Source organism: Parus major, chromosome Z (assembly GCF_001522545.3).
Source record: "Parus major isolate Abel chromosome Z, Parus_major1.1, whole genome shotgun sequence".
Taxonomy (NCBI): domain Eukaryota; kingdom Metazoa; phylum Chordata; class Aves; order Passeriformes; family Paridae; genus Parus; species Parus major.
Window position 1 is genome coordinate 23,556,327 of NC_031799.1, and position 23,012 is coordinate 23,579,338.

At 39.4% G+C, this 23,012-nt stretch overlaps 1 protein-coding gene and 1 long non-coding RNA gene across 3 annotated transcripts in view; one reads left to right on the forward strand and one right to left on the reverse strand.

Annotated features, from left to right (window-relative positions):
• ANKDD1B (ankyrin repeat and death domain containing 1B) overlaps positions 1-23,012 on the reverse strand; it is a 28,918-nt gene that overhangs the window by 2,643 nt on the left and 3,263 nt on the right. Inside the window, 11 exon segments of the mRNA XM_033520316.1 lie at positions 1,507-1,602; positions 4,275-4,373; positions 8,593-8,691; positions 10,206-10,304; positions 11,198-11,296; positions 12,779-12,877; positions 14,411-14,509; positions 16,243-16,343; positions 16,433-16,535; positions 18,274-18,372; positions 20,403-20,506. Coding sequence (XP_033376207.1) covers positions 1,507-1,602; positions 4,275-4,373; positions 8,593-8,691; positions 10,206-10,304; positions 11,198-11,296; positions 12,779-12,877; positions 14,411-14,509; positions 16,243-16,343; positions 16,433-16,535; positions 18,274-18,372; positions 20,403-20,506 — 1,097 coding nt within the window.
• Positions 17,946-22,119, forward strand: LOC107215906. Of its 2 annotated transcripts, XR_004500402.1 has the most exons (3): positions 17,946-18,082; positions 18,232-18,400; positions 21,289-22,119. It is a non-coding gene; the product is annotated as an uncharacterized LOC107215906 (long non-coding RNA). The 2 variants fall into 2 exon arrangements; XR_001525294.2 differs by having other exon boundaries at positions 17,946-18,400.

A 23,012-nucleotide genomic window follows, 5' to 3' on the forward strand; every position in this document is an offset into this window, starting at 1 on the left:
CCCAAAAAACCCAACAAAACAAAAAACCTCATGCAAACAAGAAAAACTCTTTGTAGCAGCACAGCTTCTCTTAGCTACTAAATGTGTTTTGAGGCAATGGCAAGGTGTAACAGCTTAGTATAATAACAGCTGCCCTCAAATCCAGTTAAAACCAGCCTGGACAATAATAGGGAAGGGCTGGGTAAAAGTGATAAATAGAAAAAAGGGCAAACAGAGACATGACACACTTTAGTATCATGTGTCCTTCCTCTCAGCTACATGACATTTCCTTTTGTAGCTAATGTTTTGTCAAGAATGATAAGTTAGCTGAATGTAACAAAAGTCCTTATAATAATGGTTCAAAATGCTGTAGTTCCCTGTATAACACAACCTGAACAACATCATATTCCATAGCTGTAAGATTTAAGCTGTTCCAAAGGCCACGCTTTCAGATTCAGCCAACAGGATACAAACACTTATGTTTGTATTTCCCAAAATCTCTGGTGCTTCTGCAGAAAAGCATCTGCTTGACACCTTTTCTTCTCTTCAGAAAATTCAATGAACAAGGCCAAGAGGTTAAGAACACTATGGGCTTACTGCTGTCAGACTTGTCATGTCTTCTGTGGCAACAGACTACTTCTAATTCCTCTTTAAGCTGAAGAAACAATAATGTACCTGACAATTCCAGTTGAACTGGTGCAAATCAAATGCACAATACAGAGTGCTCATGGAGGCATTTTTTTCAGTAATTAATCTAGATCTGTGATTTACCAGCCCTATAACATTAAGTGTCATGGATTTTGCCACTCAGGACAGGAGTGGGGTGGTAAAACCAGCTAATTTCTGTACCTGCTCAGTATCAGGTGGGATCAGTATGCTTATACACTTAGCTAACTCAGCAGGAAGCAGAAGTGAGAATGAAGTCACAAAATGATATGGCAGTTGCTTGTAGCCTGTTAGAGAGGCCCATCACTATGCAGTGCACATTTAAGTAACAAGTAAGGAAAGAAAGTCTGAAATTCAGACAACCTAAGCCATGTCCTTCACACTTGTGAAGCTCTTTTCCATCTCATTTATTTAATTTTATAGTTAACACACAAGGAACAGAAGAGGGAGCTCCTGTCAAAGTAGCTGAGCTCTTGTAAAGGAGTCACAGACATCTTCACTCCTATTTTTCAGCTGCAGATTTTACTGTACCTGTAAACATGGATCCAGGAGTCAATGTGGACCCACGTTATCCCAGCCATGATGCTGGTGGCACAGTTTGGATTTGGCTTAGAATGTCTCTCCATCCCTTTATGTGCAGAGCACAAGGCAGGAGAGTGATAGAATCAGCTTATAGTTTTACAGCCAGTCAGGAATAAAGCTTGGATGGGCTAGAGGCTTTCCCATTCCCCATCCTAACTTTAGTTCATCAAGGCTAATCTTCCTGCCTTCCAAAAGGAACCATCTCAACCAAAAGGCACTTCAAAATCAGAACTGGCTTTTCCCTTAGTTATCTTGTGTTTAATGAAAAACACCTCTTACCTGTTGCATGGCAAAATACCTTTCTGCTTTAATGATCCTATCTACAATGAGGGCATAATGGCTCCTTGATGCTGTGGCTAGTGCAGTTTTTCCATGCTAAAAGCAGAGACAGTGAATCAGAACATTATCTTGGGTGTGTCATAGAAGAAACACATGAACTTTTTACAGAGCCCCATCCCTTTTTTTTCCTTTTCTTTTTTTTTTTTTTCCAGGAAAATATATTTACTACAATTTCGTGGCTTTTGGGGAGCTACAATCAAAGTTCTATGCTCTGCATAAGCTGTATCACCTCAGTCGTGAGGTGGTACATTTTCTTCCACACTAAATTCCCCAGTAAAAAATTCTGGTGAGGTACAGCTGCTTTCAGAAACCTGCACTCAGATTGCTGCATGTTATACCAGCTTGCACGTTCCTGTCACTGCCTCCACATTCAAACTACCACAAATACAGTCCATTCCCGTGCTACAGTTAAACTAGCATTTCAGATGAATAGGCTGGCTAAGTTGGAAATCTCCAACTAAAAGGGCAAACCTGTGTCTTGTTTTAGATGGTAAGAGAAAGTGACTCATGGAATGAACAGAAAATCACTTTCTCATTACAGCTGAAAGGAACACAACTGTAGGATGATGCTTCAAGGGTATAGAAGGAGCCACAGTTATTAAAAGCCATTGCTGTAATTCCAGCTGCAGAGGTTTGCTCAGTCTACCTGAACCCATGTCTCCTATCAGCACTTGAATGCACAGGCATCACAGTGGCTCTAAAGGGATTTCTCTGCAATTATCTATTTTCAGCAGATCTGCACTGAGTGCAACTGCCTTGGATTTAAATATTCAGAGTGTTCTCCACAGAACAAGTGCTAGGCATTTCTAGAAAATGAGATCTAAGAGAAGCCAATCCCTTAATTATAAGATTCCTAAATTAAATTATAAGGTATTTCCATTCTCCAGATAGTATAAAGTTCTCTAATATACACTCTTTGACTTCTAGCTCCTGGCTCTGCTCAAGATCATTCTAATTAACCTGTTTTTGGAAGAGCATCACATTGGAAGCCAAGAAACATATATTTCATTAAATCTTTTAGGCATAGGCATGTTTTATATGTGAGGAGTCCAGAGACCATGAGAGCTTCTTGGGTTCCCCTCTGGAGAGGTACTCAGCATTTGACAGAGGGTGAGAGGAGCAGTGGATAAGGAGCTGTTTCTGTACACCTGGGCTGGTGCAGACACTGCTGGCATCCTGCATGCACATGTAGCACAGCAGTCTTGCACATGGGGAGCTCTCTGTGCACTGCCACTCACAGCCAAAGATAGTTTTATCTGCCAATGAGATGAAGAGCTCCCAGTAATACATTTCCTGACCTCTGACAGGAGCAGATGCATGGCACTCTCTGGAGACTGAGTACTCCTGCTGCCAGGGCACGGAGGCCAGGAAAATACCATGCAATTGAAGCAGGCTCCCTTTCTTCGTGTCTACTGTTCAGCAAGGACAGTGACATTTTTGGCATCTCAGCACCAATTCAGTTCAAAAGGCCACTGTACTTGCATAAGTTCCCAGCAGTGACATGGTCTCAGGGATCATCCAGGAAATAGGCAAGGGAAAACCTACTCCAAGAAATAAAACCAAAGCAGAAAGGTGACTTGTACCAGAACTTGTACTGGCTCAGAGCCAAAGTCTCTTAACAAGTCCTGAGCAATATCAGTGTTCCTGTAATACCACAGCACTACCTCACCCAAGGACTTACAGGTGCTTAAGGTCATAGGCAATAAGGAATTTTTTCTGTCTGCCTTTGGAATACAAATAGGTTGAAAAAATTTCCTAGTGGCCAAGGTGCTGTTTAAAGTGGACAAGATTTTCTGCTGGGTTGATCCCCAGAGAACTGCAGCCCTTTGCCAAGTGTAGGCATGATTCCAAATGGCAAGGCTTAACTACAATGTAGCATCTTACCTCAGCATCTCAAAACATACCAACCATGTAACTCACACTCAGAGCCCCAGGCCGCATATCAGGCTAGGACAAAACAATAATCCATAAAGCTTCACTTCTCATCAGGACAGTTTTGTGCAGGGAAGTTACTTTTTAGAGTTACAAAAGGGCAAGATTTTGCCCATAATTAAACATCAAATCTCTCAACTCAGTCATACAGAATATCAAGAAAAGTAGTAACAGTGTAAAAGGGGACACTCAATCTTGCAGTAATTTAGCAAGATTTGTAAATACTGGGTTTGGTACTCTCTCCTTTCAAAAGCATTTCCCCAGCAACTTTGCTTTGGTACTTCTTCTAGCCATTGTCATTTCTGTCTCTATCTTTCCAGGCAGAACATCATCTCAGGGTTTAAGTATCCACCTGAATGGATCTGGAATGTCACCATGATTCTCAGATGACCTGGAGTGCTAAGGGGCAAGCTCTCCATCACTGCACCAGGTAAAGCTGCATCTCTCCTGGCAACAAGCCCAGCTGCAGGTGCACAGTACAAGCAGACACAATCTATTTTCCCCTCTGCAAGCCTAGACCTTCTTTTTCTATGAAAGATCTCTAGAAGTAGTGTTTCTCCTTCAAACCACGGAGCTTAGGAGTTTTACAGCTCTTCACCAAAACCATTTCAGGTCTCTGCAAGCTACTGGTATGGCAATATTAAAAGACTTCCTTTGTAGTTAGCTTTACTTAGCAAACACAACTTGCAACATGTGCTTTATGCACCTCTGTAAGGAAGGTGATAAACAAAAAACAAAACCATGTAATCCTTACATGTGTGAGGAACGCAATTTACCTTATCTATGGTCTTGAGATTGCAGCCTGACTTCAGCAGCACTTCCACCAATTCCACATTGCCAAGATCAGCTGCCAGATGTAGAGGGGTTTCCTGCCTCTGGAATTAGAGACACCAAATAAATGCATTTATTCAAACTTGCTCCTAGAAGCAGCATCCTCACAGGCTGAATCTAAAATAGATTCACAATAAGAAGTGACCTTGGTGAGAAAATACTGAACAGAGGGAAATCATGTAACTTTTGGGTGGTCTGCTGGTTTTGTTTCAGACAGGACAGTATATGGAATCTCTGCAGAAAAAAAAAATAGGCAGAAGTTCCTGTTGGCTCAGGAAAGACTTGCTGCTATACCCCTCTAATGTACTGTTAACCTACAAGCTCACTCTCTCTCTTCCCTCTTAAAGCAAGGTGCTTTGGACAAAGCTCTTCATGTGGCTGGCAACCCACACCCATATATTCCTCTCAACTAACCTTCTCCCTGCTGAAATTCATGCCAGGACAACTGGATATCCACTATTTTCAACAGCACATTATGCCACATCCACAACAGAGCTTTTTAGTCAGCTCTGCCACAAAATGATGGTACACAACAGAAGTCTACCTGCTCCATAATGGGTTCAGTGAACCTTAAACAACACACATACAAAAAAACCCATACCAAAACCATTAATCAAGGCCAAACAATTAACAAGAAATACAGCTAAAATCGCATTCAGCTTCAAGTAAATCTTTGAGTCTGCAAGGAGGGTTGTATAGTCTCTACACAGCTACATATACCCAAATATGTATTTATTTATTCTTTTACAGAAATTAGAGTAAGAAAATCCAGACAGCTGTGGATGAAATGCAGCAGCAAATAATGGAGTAACTGTGAAAGCCTTGCGTATATGGGAATGTTCCTTAGCATGTTTCTTGGGACACATTATCCTTCTAAGTTGAATGTTTTGTGCCTGTGCTTCTCTGACACTGCAAATTTACATTACATGTAGGTCTGGTTGGAGAACTTCTTTTGCCTTTAGATCTTAATTAAAGGTTTGCACATGAAGAAACCCCAGGCTCAGGGCTCCATTTAAAAAATCTTATCAGTTAATTTTGCAGTTTACACTATGATGACACAATCTCATGTATTTACCTTATTTTTTGATTCCCATAAATAAAAAGTATTTTTTTATTCATACACCCTACTATCTTTCTTGGAGAAATCTGGGGATACTTAAGTATGTACTGTAGGCAACTTCAGGCAAGCTAGAGACAAAGAACAAAATATTTCTAAAAGATGTGTTGAAGAATCTACAGAATTCTCTGTTTTATGTGACCAGAAAGTCTTGTCATTATACTTTACTCCAGCCACAAATGCCACCCTTTGTCTTCCACAAAAATGTGTATAAATTAATCTCTAGCAATAAAATGAACAGTGGGAAGGGGTGAACCACAGATTTCCCAAAGACTCATCCTTGTTCCTATCATGGGGAGCACCTCCACATGTCATGAGGGAGAGCAAGCTGCATTTCCCCAGCAGAGAGCCACAGTGCCCAAATGGGACTCAACAGGCCTGCTGGACAGTCTTTCCACAGCTGAGGTGTAGGGCTGATGGTGAGCAGGAAGAAAGATTCTCCTTGAAGTGCCACAGGTGGCAGGCCAGCCTGTACACAGCTGGACTCCTGGAGTCTGTCATGGTCAGAGACCAGTGTATGTGAGCTCTGTACAATCCTCTGCCATATGGACCGTGGGCACTGGATGTCACTGAGATTTTTGGAGACCTAGTTGTTGGCCAGATCACTGCAGTCCCCCTCTACCACCACTCTCCCAAATCCTGCATACCTTCTGTGGAAGTTTACTTGCCTTGCTGGTTTGCAGTATCATCTTTGAGGAGACACTGTGTGTTCATGCTCAGTAAAAGCCATCTTTCAGAGACCTATGAGTGGCTGCCTCTGTTATTGATAGTAAAAGGTCTTAAAATCTTAGAAAATTTGGGGACTTAGAAAGAAAGTTAGGTTTGGAAAGCCCTGGGAAAAGTAGGCCCTGGGGAATGTTAGGCCTTGTGCTTGCTAAAGATCAGGTCAAACTGCACCTGTGTAGTCAGTATATGATAAATGATACAATTGTTAGATGTGATTAGATATAATTATTGTTTAAATAACATGAGGAACAATGTTAGGGGGCTGGGGGGGAATCACAAGAAATCCACGCTTGGATAAAAACAATGCTTACAATAGAACAATGTAAGTTTAATAATTAATATGTAAGTTGCATAACGATAGAGTATAAGGCATGTTCAACTCAAAACCAAATCGGGTCAGACTTGGGTATGTGTACCCCTGACACCCAGAGCTCTTCAATAAAGCACCTTCATATAATCATTCGTGATTATGTGTGATCCTGAATGCTAACATTATGATCCCTTTGTCAATCCCTTTGCTCCTAGAGGTGGACCCCAGCAGCTGGGCTTCCCTACCTTCTCAACACTGAGCAGCCAGGTAGCAGTGTGTTTACCTTGCTGATGGATGAATACTTGCTGCCTGCCTAAGAGGTCATTCAGAGATGGACACCAGCTGGTTTTGCCTCTGTTGTCATTCTTGTCTTTTCCCTTTCCTGTCCTGCTACAGGCCAGGCTGCCTCTTTTGAACTTTCCCCCTTCTGCCCCTCAGCAGGAGCTGCTGTTTCTCTTTCTAACCAGATCAACATCTACTTCCACCATCTCTCTTTTAATACAGGCACAGTTATTATATTTGAGGGTGAGGTCCTAAGCAAAGGTCCTAAGCAACTAAGTGAGTTTTCAGTGTCCATATGGTGGTTTCAGAGCTTCTCATGTCCCTTTGCATGCTCCTTGATCAGGAAACCCTTGTTCTCTTTTGGGGACACTGGATGTCAGCTCGGTAGGCAGGGGCCAGATCTAACACAGCACTGGAAATCTTTTAGTTTCATCAGGGCAGGAAAGACTTCCCTCCTTCAGATGGTGTATGAATTACTTGGGGCTACATTCCTCCTAAGGCATGAAGTCCCAAGCCATTGGAGACAGTAAGAGCCTCAGGCATGTGTCCAATTCCTTCCATACATGATGCTACCTGAGAATTGACTGCCTCTGGGAAATCCCTGTGTGGCATTCCCAATTAGTTTTTAATTATTACTCACAATAATCAAAACCATGCTCACAACACACACTACCATGAACAGTGTGATTATTTGAGGATATTCAAGGAACTGAGTGGTGTTACAAGAAGGTGGGAGAGACCTGTTCTGGAGGAGCAAGCAGGGACAAATGCCATTCATTCCTCTTTCAATGAAGTGCCTGTCCAAGGAAGGAGAGGAAAAGGTGTAATTGTTGTTGTAATTGTTCTCCATGAGATGATCACTTCAGTTCACACAGAGTGGCATTGTAAGGCCCAAAACCACCAGATCAGGCACAAACCAGTGCTCTTATCATTGCTCTGCCAGGCAAGGTAGCACAAAGTGATAGGCAACATAGCAAAACCAGAAATGGTCATTAACAATTATAGGAGGTTTTGTACAGTAAAAAAGAGATGAAGCATGACAGCATCAAAGTATGGCCCACGTCAGTGGTAGATACAATCTAGAGTGAACTGATCTGATCTACAGCAAACTGGACAACAACCAGGCCTCCAAAAAACACGGACAGCAAGCAGGGCAAAAGAATCCTGATTACGGTAAGGAACTGTGGATGGGCTCAAACCAGCATCCTTTCAGTTAACAGCTGAGTGTGCTCACTGATGGCATCACAGAGACCTGTGACCTTGTCATTCATTATTGCTGTGTTGCTCAGCTCTGTCCCCTGCCTGCTCCCTGAGCACCCACTCAATTCACATGGGGGCATAAAGTGTGGAAGAGAGAAGGCCTTGATGCTGTGCAGGCATTGTTCAGCAGCAGCTTTAACAGCACTGTCTTACCAGCACTGTTTGGATCACAGATCTAAAACACTGCACATGGTGGGTTGCTTTAAGGAAAAAATTAACTTTTTTCCAGCCAAATGACATTCTGCACTGGGCTTCCCTCTGAAGCCAATACCAGTGAGACGTTTCTGGTTTTTATTACACATGAACCATAACACTTCAACAATACATTACCAGATCATTTTCTGAGCATTGTGCTGTCCTTATCTTGCTCAAACAATATTAGCACAGCATGTACCAGTGACTAATATATATGTACACACACAAAAAGATTAGGAGGGAACTACCTCTTCCTTCCTATTTTTTTGTACCCTTATAAGGAGGAGGAGCTCATAAGGAAAAGAAATTCAAGCAAAACCCACATAATCTCCCCTTTACCGATAAAGCTGTGTAAATTCCCAGCTTTTCTTACGTGATTTAAGGAGTTTATGTCGTGATTGGCATCCAAAAGGCTTTTTACTACTGGTAGATTATTACTGATAACTGCTAAATGGAGAGGGGAATTCTTCTGCTGTGGAGGGAAAATAATAAATTGTTATACTTGGGTATATTAATACAAGCTCATGCAAACAAGAAAGAGGTTATACTTGAAGCCCACCTCTTGCAAAGGTGACATGCTCTAGCAGAGGTTCAAGGCTGCAGAAAACACAGCTGGATCTGTGGAGTTACACCAGAGGTGGTAGCCTGGTCCTGAAACACCCACAGAAGTGGATAAATACATACAGCTCAGAAGACTGGAAATGCTGATTTCATGGGGTATGCATCAGCGTGCCACAACTTAGGAATGGAGCAAGACACCCCTCCTAAGTGTTCCTGTCTGGGATGTGCTGCTATCCTGACAACAGAGAGATTAGGGTAATGTTCTCGTTCCCTCAGAAAAGTGGCTTTGCCCTTTGTTGAATAGCCTGGAGACAGACTCATTCTGTAAACTGATGTAGAAATTTACTTACCAGTAAAACTATTTTCCTTGTCACGTGTTGCTGCTGGAAGTGTTCTTCATACTAAAGTGACTTGCTGTCATATTCATAAAATATGACTAATTACAGCTAGTAAGACAGAGGTTTTATTTGAGTGATTTTTTATTAATATAACCAGGGCACAGATGCAACACAAGTCAAAATCCACACTAGGTTGGTTAGATCACTTTGTATGTTGAACCTGTGACTGATCAGATTTTTGTGAAATAACAGCTAAAGAATAATTCCATACCAGTATCATTCATGATTCCAGGCTCCAGTTCAGTGTCTTTATAAACCATAGCCATTTCTTAAGGGTTACAGAAAAATAAAGCAAGCTCTTATGCAACATTGTGATGGAAACATTTTCAAAATGTAAGTTAAAACTTTTGACTTGCTTCTGCTAAAGAAAGCTAATGAGAACAAACAGCACTACAACTGCCTGAGCTTTAAATAATTTCAAACACATCATAAATTGTTATTCCTTTATAGCTTTCTGCAAGAGGCCAAAGATCGTGGCATAAGTCATGAAGTCCAGATTCTATTTTCATCCTGCACTGTAGAAGTGGAAAATAATTACCTATTCATAGAAAATCTCAAATATCTGTAATATCTAAACTGAGAGAGGATTTGAATAATATAAATACTTCTTTTTAAATCACAAAGAATTTTGGCATGCTGATTTTGAAGGCACTGAAGGTTCATTTACCAACAGAGGGTGAAAGCACTGAAGTGTTTATTTACATTTTAGTTATCTTTATTTAAAATCATGTTGACTGTTTGCCCATAGAATACCACTAAGTTCAAGCAGAGCACTTTGCTCTTCTCTGAATGCCTGGTTTAGCCTGGCCATCTCTATTCTGCACTGCACCAGCCTGCTCAGGCACTCATTGGGTTGGCAACAGGGCCTTTTCTCTATTGGTCTGTACTTGTTGCTAACCAGCCTCAAGAAACCAAGCAATAATGTGTGTAGGAAAAACTACAAGGAGCTCCTCAATCTCATTCAGCTGTCTGAATTTCCATGGAAAGACAGGACAAGAGCAGAAGAGATATTCTGATAAACACTCACCTCAGGTTTAGGAACCAGGTGAATATTCTTATCAATAAGAAAAGTAACCAAAGATAGATGTCCATTTTGAATTGCAATCTGCAAAGCACTACTATTGTTCTGAAAGAAATTTGATAGACAGAAAAACTTGTCTTTTTATTGCTGAAAAAAACAATTGGAAAGAGAGGTATAAATACAGAATAATCTTGCATTTAAATTTGTCTTCGTATCCCCTCCACCAATAAAACCTTTTGACAAAATGATACAAACTGAAGTGGATCAGCAGTTGGCGTGATATTTTTGTCAACAGTGAAGGAAATTTTTACTATATCACAACAAACATACTGAAGAACATCAATATTCCATAGCCCCACCCAACTTCTCTTAAAAAAGAGATCATCATCATCATCTATACTGTGGCATGGACAACAACATTGCCAACAGGTCTCCTACTCAGCTAGTTTGTTAGACGCTTGCCAAGCACGTACAGTCACATTAGTCAGTAAACCCATAGAACAGTTAATAAATCAGTAGAAAATAAATTAATAGAAAATAAACTTTTAATTTTTTTTCCCAAAATATTTGTGCTTAAACAAACAAGCTCTCATTCTGCTGGAATCATAAACTTCTTGCAGCAGGCCAGCCAAGGCCATTCAGCAGGTATGAGTTGGACTACTGCTCAGGAATCAGATGCAGAGAGCAAGTTTGTCATCAGATCAGTCACATACACTGCCAAAAAGGAAGATTTTCACTTATCCTAGTTGGTTAAATTTTCTAATCAAATGTTCTACCAGTGGGCATACAGGAAATAGAAAGCTCCACCACAGTACTCTATCAAATAAAGCTAATGCTATTTTTCTTCCACATTGCTTTTATTTTGTTAGTACTCTCTACATTCCCCATTCTACTTTTTTCCTCATTTCATAAAAAAAAAAAAAAATGAGAGAAAATATCTTTTGTTAGTAAGGTCCTTTCCACAGTATATCCCACTAGGAGGGATACTGTGTACATACCTGAGCTGAAACATTGATGTCACTCCCTGCCTCCAGTAAGAGTTCAGCACATTTTTCATGACCTCCTTCAACAGCCAAGTAAAATGGAGTTTCTCCATTCTAGACCAAAGGAGATAAAATGACTGTTCCAATTTAAGATGTGTGACTACACTACCGAGACACAAAACACCTATAGTATGCTCCACCAGGCTCATCCAACTCCTGAATGGCATGGCTACTCACCAGCAGTCCAGATGATATTTATTTGGATATCCAGATGATATTTATCTGAACAGATGTATAGTAAAGTTTACAATACAGAAAACTATTCCATGAATAAAATTTCATAAATTTAATGGAAGTTACTCTGGTATTCCAACAAAAGAATCAGTAAATCCCAATTTTTCTTTGCTTAAAATCCTGACATTATTCTGGTAAACTTAATACATTTTAGTACTTTGCCTGTGCTATGGGAGGAGAGACCTGTTCATACGCAGACCACAACATCCCCAGCTGGACGGGAAGGTCACACCATTAGCCATGCCAAGACAGGGGCACAAGCAGCACAAGCTTTGTGTGCAGAACCAACATTCTTAGAAAAGCCTTGGAAACACAAGGGCTCCACATTTCAGAGGGCTCCACATTTCAAAGAGACTTGTGTGCCTCACAACAGCACAGCTGAAAATAGCAGACAAGTTGGATAAGTGGGGACTTCTTAACTCATCAGTCTGTCACTGATAAAGGAAGAGGAGGGCCTTGGGTAGGAGTTACTCATTTTGCCCACTGGCCCAGCAGAACAAATCATCAGCCACACACATGGCAGGTTCCCACAGTGTGCATGCCAGCCCACAACAAAGGAAATTACCTTCTCCAGGCTGTTCCAGAAAGGTGAGAGGAGAAACAGAAGAGATAGAAGAGACACAAACCCTCTGCAAAGCAAGAATGCTGACATGAGCAGTTAGTGTGCACTTCCTTTCTCCACTCCTTGTTTAAGCCTTAAAGTGAAGCTCAAGAGTGCATTAACTAAGGGATACAACCTTCCCAGCTAATTGCTGAATATGCTGGCTGAGCTCACCAACACTAACCTGGGAAATCAAATTGGGTAGGCAGTGTCTGCAGCCAGTTTTGTGCAACTGGGTTCAGAGGACAAGATACCAATCTGAGACCCCTCTGCCAAGGTGACTGTGATGGTACTGCTTGGTATCCAAGTCAAACTGGCTCAATGAATAGGCTGAAAAGCACCAGAAAAGCTTAAAAGTGAGCTGTTAAAAGGAATGGATTCACATGGCTAAAAATGCTGGATGACAGAAAGCAAGGGAGGTTAAGGCCTTCCTCTGTCCTCTCCTGCCAGTAGTTATGCAAGGGCTGGCCAAATGCAGGGGAGGATGTGTGTAAGGGAAAGAGGACAGAGGAAGACACTGAAGGAGTTAATGTAGGTTAATTTCTTGGACAAGGAACAAAAAAACAGGCTGCAAAATTACTAGGAAACCAGTAAGACTAATGAAGTCTCCTCAGTGCCACATCTCTTCCTTTCAAATTTGATTTTTCAGAAAATGTTTCAAATCTCTAACTTTACTTCTTTCAATAGTTTAGTGTACTTACCTGATTGAGGTCATTTATTTCCTCCCATTGTTCAAGCAGAATTTCTACAACTTCACTGTGACCATTTTTGGCTGCTAAATGCAATGCTGTGTTTCCCTCCTTGAAATTAAAATGTTAAATAACCTATTTTAAAACACAGAATAAAGATATTAACTAAAACCAACACAAAGCCTCTGGTCTTTCTTTCAAGTCTCTCAAGTCTTTCAAGTCTCTCTTACATACAAGGAGAGGAAGGCAGCTACACACAGCGTGTGACAAGACTCAGCCAAAAGTTGCTGACCTAGTTGGTTGTCTGAAAATTTCAGTGCAAACCAGCAAAAAGATCTGAAAATCTAACTCCTAACAAATGAATCAGAAGAAAACTTTGGGTACTGGTTCCCAGAAGGCTGGGTACTACACTGAGACCCTGAGACCACTATAAATATAAAATAAAAAAAAAAGCCAAATAAAAAAGCCTAGGTCAGCATTTAGAAATTTGTCATGGCTTTGATATCAACATTGTAATCTTTGATCTCTGTCATCGTCAGTGCAATTTCTTTCCAGGAAATTAAGAAACACAAAACAGAAAAAAGCAAATAAGAGCAACTAACAACATCAGGCAGAGCAGCAGGTTTTGAACTAAAAGAAAACACAAGCATACAAAATAGATTAAAAATGGCTAAAAAATCAGAAGAATTCCAACTCTCAGAAAAAATGAGAGTCCAGAATAGTTTTTCATTCACAGCGTTGAGCGGGAAGAAGTGGGAATCCTTTTTACCACTGATGGTTACAGTGTGATTTGGTTTGGTGACCCAGGAGATAAGTTTCTGTCCTGGCTTCTTACCTAATTTGCAGGACCACAGCATTTACCTCTGGGTACTGTTGTCACCTTTAACCTGCTAGATGTCGGGGACAATGCTATCTTTCAATCTCTGCTGATAAACTGCTTTGCACAGCAGAGTTCTGGGTGGTACTGCAGCTTTTAAACTATTACCAGAATACAAAAAAAACCCAACATCACTTCCTGAGCTCTCACTTAAGTGTTTCTGTAAATGCAGTATCTGACAATTTGACAATTTCTAATGTATTTGTCCTTGCAATACCTCAAATGCAGAGAAATACTAACTTGCTCATTCCAGAAATAGTCAAGTAAGGAAAAATAAATTTAAGAGCAGACTTTGAAAATCACTATGATACCTTAAAATATAGTGTCAAAGCAAACTCAATCAGATTGAAGTGTTAAGGTACTGCTGAAAAGGCATTTATAGGTGTTTACTTGCACCCTGAAGCTTTTAAACAGCTTTGAAAAATTGGTCACACAGTGACACACAGACACAGACAGAGTGAAACCCTGGGAAATATAATGTCCCAGAGCAGAGGCTGACACCTATTTCCCCAGGCTTTCCCATTTCTCCTAACAGACAGCATATGCTGCTCTTGCTTTGCATAAATTATAAATGTGTATGGAAAATCTCCCCACAATCACTAGTTTTTATCACTAAAAAATAATCATCCTTTTATGTTTGTTGGTACCATATATCACCATAACATCTGTGCAGCACACTCAGGTATTTGCATAATAACCACAGTGAAACAAAATAATCTTTCATAAACACATTTGTAGTTGTACTTCTGCAGAAGATAAACATTTACCTGATCTTTTTCAGATGTAAATAGCTTCAGAGCAATCAAATTTTTTATCATGTCAATGTGGCCTTTTTCACAGGCCAGAAGAAATGGCTTTTTACCTTTCTAGAAAACAATTATGGAAAGAAACACAGTGTTACAGAAAGTAAAAATACTTTTCTTCTAGTTACTAGATACATGACATGCATATGTATATGTGTATCCTACATAAAAATGTATATATCATATGACTAAGGAGTTTAACACAATAGTAGATACACAGAAGAGCAGTAATAAAAAAATATACTTAGTGTATATAAACAGATTGTAAACCTTGCATATCCTGAATAAAATATATAAAAATTGTTTAGAAATGGTACTAATGTGGAAAATACACTCAAAATCTTTTAATCCTATTTTTTCTCAGTATGAAAATATTTATCAAAAGAACTGTGCAATTATAAGTCTGAGGATTCTCAGAAACAGGCACCAAAGAAATTGCAAGATTTATTTCCATGGGTTAATTTGTTTGATCCAAATTCTGGAAACAGAGACCAGGACTGTCAGAAGTTTCATCCGGGAGGCCTGAATTTAGCACTGTACATTATAGGGGGTTCTGGTGGTGCTGCAACTAACAAAATCTTTTCAAACCATTTATGAACTCACCTGCAGAAAGATATCTTGACACAAAGCCATGCCTATAGAAATGTCTAGAAAAAGAATGCAAGCACCTAGTAGAGAATTATGGTGCAACCTCAACAGGTGGTTGAGAAAGTGCTTCCTCATCTTTCCTTTCCCAAGGCCTAAACCTTCAAGGTATGTTTTGTTAAATTAACCCTGTTTTGTCAGATTTGTCATTTGCAAAAAGAATTCAGAATTTTGCACCCTTGAGTCAATAAAATCCAAGAAAATTAGAAAAAAAAAAATATGGGAGATTTGTTCTTTAGGTGTCAGACCTCACAGGAATAAGTTTTCCACATGTAAAGATAAAATATCTGAATTAGCTACATAGCATTTCAAAATGAGATCCCAACAGTGTGGAAATTAAAAATAAGAACACAGAAAACCTGATGAGGACAAGGCACTGTTGGAGAGTCAGGGCACCTCTGCAGGATGGCTGCACGTAGTTCTATGCTCTGGATTGATGAAACATGTTGGCCATAATTGGCAGGTTTTGGTAAGGGCAGGGGCTTGTGAAGATGAGCTGTATGGGAAAGGTCAGAGGCTGCTCTGTGCTAGTCACAGACATTTCCAGCTGGCTCCACCGTCCACCAAACTGTCCCATGATGTGCCAGCACTTAACCCACCATAGAACCAAATGATGCCTCTGTGAAAATATACTTAAGAATGGCTGGGCACTCCAGTGGGGAGGATGCACAAGGGGAGATGTTGTATTGCATTACGTTGACACAGAGATACAGGAGGAGACACAAGAAGACACAAGAGAGGAGACACAGAGGAAGGAACACCCACAGGGTGACTGCAGCCTGTGCAAGAAGCTTTCTGGAACAGAGGAAAATAGTAAGAAGCAAAGAGCAGAAAAAAAGGAATCCACTGGAGACTGAACCCAACCTCCTCTGCCTCCCATTGCCTTACCACCACTAAGCATCACATGCAGCAAAAGCAAGGACAGCAGAGAGTGTCTGCAGTCCAACTGAAACAGACAAAGAGGGAGGAAAGGTGTTGCCCCTAAGTGCTTGTCTGGCTGTTTCTTTAACCTGTTTCCCATTATCCAAGTCACTAATTAAAAGTATATGCAACTGTCAATAGATTAAAATTCATTGAAATTCCCTGAGATTGTTTCCCCCAAAACAAAAGCCTCATAACATCAAAGAAATAAACAAACAAACACACTGTACCCCATCAGGTTTGTTCAAGTCATTCAGATGAAGATCTTGGAGGAAATGATCAACTATTTTAATGCTGTTGCTCTGAGCTGCAAAATGCAATACATTCATTCCTTCTGTAAAATAGGAAGTGAATCTGTAACAATATTGGATTTTTTTCCAGCATAAATATGTTTAGGGATGGTAAAAATTTGTCGTCAACAAACCTCATTCTTAGCCTTTTGATCAGCACCTGCTTTGACTAATTTTCGCATTATATCCAGATTTCCAGTCCAAGCTGAAAGATGAATCACTGTCAGGCCATGCTTTGAATAAAATGACAAAGGAAAGAAATTACCACCAAAATACCTCAAGCCAAATTTCTTTAAATCTTTTTGATTGATTCAGTGTATTAGTAGGCTCCAACCTGCAGGCTTTTAGAAAAGCAATATGAACACCTTACAGTGTGAGTGGGATTCATCTCACCTAAATGAAGCTAGATGCAATACAGCAAGACCTGTATAAGATAAATGTTTGACCTCTTTTTGACAGAAGGTCTGGCATCTCTAGAGAAGGACTGATCCTATCTTAAGACAGAGGGATTAAGTCCTACCTGGAAATTACTTTCTCTCTACAGAAACCATATAGATAGATAGCCCTGGTTGCAGTGAATGACACTGCAAGTGATAATATACAATGATTCCAAGAGTCACCATAATTTTCCATTTAGGCCTCTTTCTAATGTTCTCACCTCTCAAATTCTCTAAAAAAATTTTTCTCTTATAGGAAGAAAATAACCCTGTTTTTAACATCTTAAAAACAGAAGGACAAGCTCTGAGCTGGGGCAGCCTCAACTTGAGTGCTGGGGACAGTTTTGGGTGCCACAATACAAGGATAAAAAGCTACTGGAGAGTGTCCAAAGGAGGAACACAAAGATGGTGAAGGACCTTGAGAAGAAATCATATGAGATGCAACTAATATCACTTGGTCTGTTCAGCCTAGAGTAGAGAGAGGGGAGACCCCATTGCAGTTACAACTTCCTCTTGAGGGGAAGAGCAGGGGCAGGCACTGACCTGGCAGGACCAAAGGGAATGGCATAGAGCTGTGTAAGGTGAGGTTTAGGCTGGATATTAGGACACCTCCTCATATACCATGTGCTGCACTTCTAACCATTCCAGTGGTTCCTCATGGGACTCACTCTACTTTATCAGTCTTTTTCATATTTGCAGAAATTGCAGTGGAAAACTCTGGAGTGCAATATGGAATATGAACCTGGTATATAATATATATAGATATTTTTATATGTATATATGTATATGTATATGTATAATAATATTATAATAATAAATCTGGGCTTCACCAAATGTGTGGCTGTGGCCCAAAAGCCTGTCCTGCAAAACCTTCTAAGCGATGAACAGCTGGAGGCCAGTCACAAGCAATGCCCACCAGGCATCCATCCTGGGAATGTTATTTAGTATCTGCATTAATGACCTGAATGATGGGCAGAATGTACCCATAGCAAGCTTAAAAGATAATATTAAATTGGGAGGAATGGCTGATAGACCATATTGGTGTGTTGCCATCCAGGAAAACCTTGACAGGCTGGAGAGATGGCCAGGCAAGAACACAACAAAATTCAACAGTCAAGTGCAAAGTCCTGCCCCTGAGGAGGAGCAAACACAGGCAGCAGTACTGGCTGCAGATAACTGCCTGGAAAGCAGTTTGGCAGAGGAAGACCTGCGGCTCCTGGTGCACATTAACTTGAACATGAGTCAGCAGTGTGCTCTTGGAACACACAAGGCAAATAATACCCTTGGCTGAATTAGGTAAACACTATGACCTGGCCAAGGGAGGGTGCCTTGTGCTCACTCAGGTATTGAAGTTATCCAATACTTTGGGCATAAATGCTTTTTTCATATAAATATCTACAGTTCAAAGACAAACCAGAGTTTTTACTGCAAGGTGTTAATTTTGCACAATTGAGAGCACAAGAAAAATGTCTACTTTTACTGTTCTTCCAAGGTGTTCCTATACAGGTGAACCAAAATAAGTAAACCAGCTTACCTGATCTGCCATGTCAAGTCTTGCTTTGTGACGGAGAAGAAAATCCACCACGGACATATGTCCTCCTGCAACAGCAAAATGAAACGCTGTGCGCTTCAGCTGGAATAAGCAAAGCTTTTTTTGTCAGGTCTGTAATACTGTTCTTTTCCCTGTGCAGGTGGTCAGGACTTTGCAATTCTCTGATTGTTACCAAATGTACTGTTAATACATACTATTTCATACTTCTCCTTCAACATTCACACTTGATCTTTATCTACACATTTTGTTTTGTTTCCTTGGATAGAATTTAGATATTGGTCTTAGAGAATTCTTGTAAAAACAATGATTTTGTTAGTCTACATAGTACTGTCCCTCCATTCAAATGTCAAAATGGGATTAAGCAGTAAAATACTGCATAGGGGATGTGCATGCATTACAAGACATATCCTTCTTGTGTAGTAGTTGTAGTAGGTGTAGTTCGAATAGCTGAGGACTATATGTACACAGTTAGGTTTGCTTTTGGTATCCTCCTTGCTTTTGACCAAACCTCTTCACTGCAAGCCAAGATTTCTCCCTCACTCGGCGTTAGTCAACTTCCCAGACTGAGTCATCATCTACGTAAATAAAAGTTACCACCTTGCAAACAGTGAGTAATTTTGCAGAGGTGAATGGGCTCAGCACTTCCCAAGAAGACTTCCATAAAGTAATAAGTGGTATATATTTAAAAGGGATTTGTTAAATTGAATCAAATTTTATTCAAGAGAGTTTTGCTTTCAGTTAAAGTGGACATAACTGGGTTTAACGTAAGTCGCTGATAGTTTCCATACAAAGATGTCTAAGAGATTTAATCAATTAATTTCAAAAGTCAGTTTGGATTTTTATTCTCTGAATGATCACCTGACTTCTTCATGTATAAATTTAGATTTACAACTGTATTCATCAAAAGAAATAAAAATTTCTTTATGACATGTATTTATGTCAGAAAAAAGCCTCTTGTACTATAGAAAGAGTACTATTAAAAGCTGATCTTTTGACAGCCTTTCTTATTTGGCTTGAGAGTACAGGGGCAGAAATGATCAACATTAACAAAACAAATGGCTTTGCCACTATAAGCTACATCCCTACTAGGGGATGTCCTACTAGGACAATCGATCAAAGCACAAGACCTCTGCAGCTATGCTAGTACCTCTCTCATCCTATAGGTCAAATATAAGGATGACAGAGTAAAGTTTCTAACTACTCGACTGAAAATGTATTTAATTTAACTTCCTGAATTCAAGAAAGAAAACAAGAAGGAAGAAAGAACTATTTTTAAGTGACCTTTTAGTGTATAATGCAATTGATACTCTCAATATTCAAGAAAAGCATGCTCAGAAGAAATGTTTGTCTCCTTGTCTGTTTCATTAACAAATCAAGGAACGCATTATACTATCTTCTAAATTCCCCAGTGGGTGAAAATGCATGTGGGCATGGGAAGCAAATTTTTTTAGAACCCAGAATAAGTAACATTTGATACTAACAAGTAGATGATTTATATGTAGCCATTGGGAGGACACTTATGCAAAACTCCCAGATTAATATGATCGCTTCCTTGCTGTTGAACTACCTCTCATGTGGAACACAATGCTGTATTTAGCTGCTGTAAAGTATATATCCTCAGATTTTAGGCCTAGTGTTGAAGTCAGCATAAGAAATGCATTCTTGTGTGGCTAGGGTAAATCTGAACAATGAGCTCAGGCTGGAACCAGAGGATGTTGGAGAATGCTACCACGGTTCCATGCAAATCAAAGAGTAATACTTCTTTCTAGAAATGTGTAATGCTAGCAGCATTAATCCATTCTTAAAGCGACTGTGAGGTAAAGTCATCTCACTCAGAAAGAAGGAGAACTTGAGAAATCAGTCACCAAAGAGCTATGAGGAAACACTAGAGCAGGGGCACAACTGAGATGCCCTTAATTCTCAATGTGATATACTGACTACTGCAAAACCCGAGAGTTATGCTGTACAAATCCTAATGTCCGTAACGTCCATATGAAATGATTCTTCATCAGGTCCTAGAGAACACTTCTGCAGCCTCATCACCTTGCAGCTGTGCAAACCTAAGGAGTCACCTTCATATCAGTGATCTGTATCAGGCACTTCATACTCACTGTATCTACGGCATTTATATTAACATTCTTTTTAAACACTTTTTCCATGGTATCCAGATTGTTCATTTTAGCAGCATATTGAAATTCTCTCTCATCTCGCAGTACTGTGGAAAAACATAATAAAAAAAATAGTATTGTTAAAAAAGTATCCATAACCAACATAAGGAATAATGATACTGTTTATACTTTGTTATCTATACTGATTTAATGCTGTGAGAATTGCTTTGTGTCATCAAAGCATTTCATGACATTTTTCTCCTTTAGAGACATCTGACTGATATTTCTAGTTTCAACTTTAAATACAGCTAAAGGGAGACATTTCACAAGAATAAAATTGGATTAATGGTAATTGTAATATGGATTACCAGAGTTTGCATTCACAGGAACAATTTGTTTATGAAGCTCTTACTACCTAACTGTGTCCCAAGTTACTGCATAGGCATAGCAATAAATGGTACAAACTGCAGCATTAATTTCCTATCTTTTAAGAAATTGTTCTTGTTTTAAAACACGCCACTGAAACACAAAGTACGTAAAGCAGTAACCAAACACTGTGAAATTACTGGAAAAGCAAACCAGAATAAACAAAACCCACTTTCAAACTGAGACCTTCTTTTAATATCTCAATCCAAAAATTAGCATCTGTTTGGTCAGCTAAAGAAGTTGCAAGGCATATTCAGTAACTCTGAAAAGTAAAATTACAATGTCTGATAACTAGTTTAGCTGGAGGTCATAATATTTTTCATGTTTCTACCATAACATTTAATTAATCACTTAGAAGAAAATTGTGTAGCAGTTACACTGGTTGCAAAAATGTTAGTAGATAATTTTAATCCGATAGCTTGTCACACTTCAAATATAATTATGCCTTCTATCTTCTGTCTAGAATAAAGATGTCCATCTAGAAGATTTTGGGCTGAAGGCCACTTGTCCAATGCTATCACCAAGGACCACTCTGTTGGACCAGGAACTACAGGAATTATCTACTCCTTAGAGCCCTCTCAGGCAAGTTCATCCTACTGCATTATCCTAAGTTCACTAATGCCTAATAAGGACACGACTTGAGGCAGAATGGCTGCAGAGCATACTAAGGAAAATCAGGATGGCATTCACTTAATTGCATTTTATATGTTACCCATGGCTATAATTTCGGGGAGAATAATCACATATTTACGGCACAAAATGAATCAGAAATTAAACTGGATACTTGCAAAAGTGTTTCCAGTTTTCCTATGAAATTATCCAAGTACCTCAAAATCATTATCCTTCCAGACTTCCATGGGAATCACAGTATATGTGTCATTTGTATGACAACACGCAGGCACAAGGAAGAAAATAAAAAAAGAAAAGAAAAAAAGCATTTGCAAATAAAAATGCACTCCTGCATCTGTGACAAAGAGCACGGCTGACAGCAAAATCATTATTATGGACAGCGATCTTCAAAGAATAAATGCCTCAGTCCCAGTTTTCACAGTTATTATCCCATAGTTATATTATTCACATATATTGGAAGTATCCAACAGAGCTTCCTACTAACTTGATTTTGAACTCGGGTAAACCAATGGTCAAGGCAAATTTATGGCAAATGTGGGAAAAAAGGTACAGCACTAATTAGCTGCAATTAATTATAATTAGACCACATTCATTCCTGCTGACTGCTCTATCTTACATGAGGATGCAAAGATAAATGCATCTCAGGATAATCAGGAACAACCCCAAAACTTTACTCAACACTGCCCTCAAAAACAAGATAAAATTATGGTTTTTTACTGAATATGCATCAGCAAGGACCTTAACAAAACAAGCTAAAATCATGGTTTTTACTGTATCTGCATCAGTAAGGACCAGCTTAACAAAAGTTATACAAAAAATAAAGTGTTCTTTTCTCTCCTGTCCAGAAGCCATGAACTGGCCATGTGCTGCTAAAAAGAATTTTGCACTGTGCATTATATTTCTTAATATTCTCTCTCTCTCTCTTAATATTTCTTAGTTAAGAACCATACAATGTAGACATGCCATGACTCTGGTTTGTTGCCCAAACTTTTGCTGCTTTTGAGAAATATTTTTTTCATGTATGACATTACAGGAGTTCAGAGCTATTAGATTACAACCTTATGGAAGCCTTCTATCCAAGCAGGGGTCTCCAGGATTATTCCTGCTGTAACTAGCAATTACTCTATTTTCAAGTAACAGCAGCAATCAATTATCTATGTGTGACTACCAGGTTTTTTAGTGGGTATTTTCTTTGGCACCACACAAAATGTCTGGCTTATATAACTGCATATTTATATTATAATAATTAAATAGTTATATTCAGATTTCCTTTTAACTTTTAAAGTTAACTGAAGTTAGTACTTTGATTTCTTTTCCTGATACAGCTGGTCTCATTTGTAGAGAGCCCTGCCAGCAGTATATTGAGCATCCCAAGATTTTTCATCTCTCGGAAGAGCAAGGAAATAATTAAAAGTGCAGAAGAGCAAATTGCTTTGTTGACCTCTAAACAAAGTGACGTCCTTTCAATCTTTTTTTTTTTTTTTTTTTTTTTTTTTTTTTTTTTTATGCATTTCCCTTTATGATACTGGTATCCCCAGTCGTCTGGTTTATGTTATA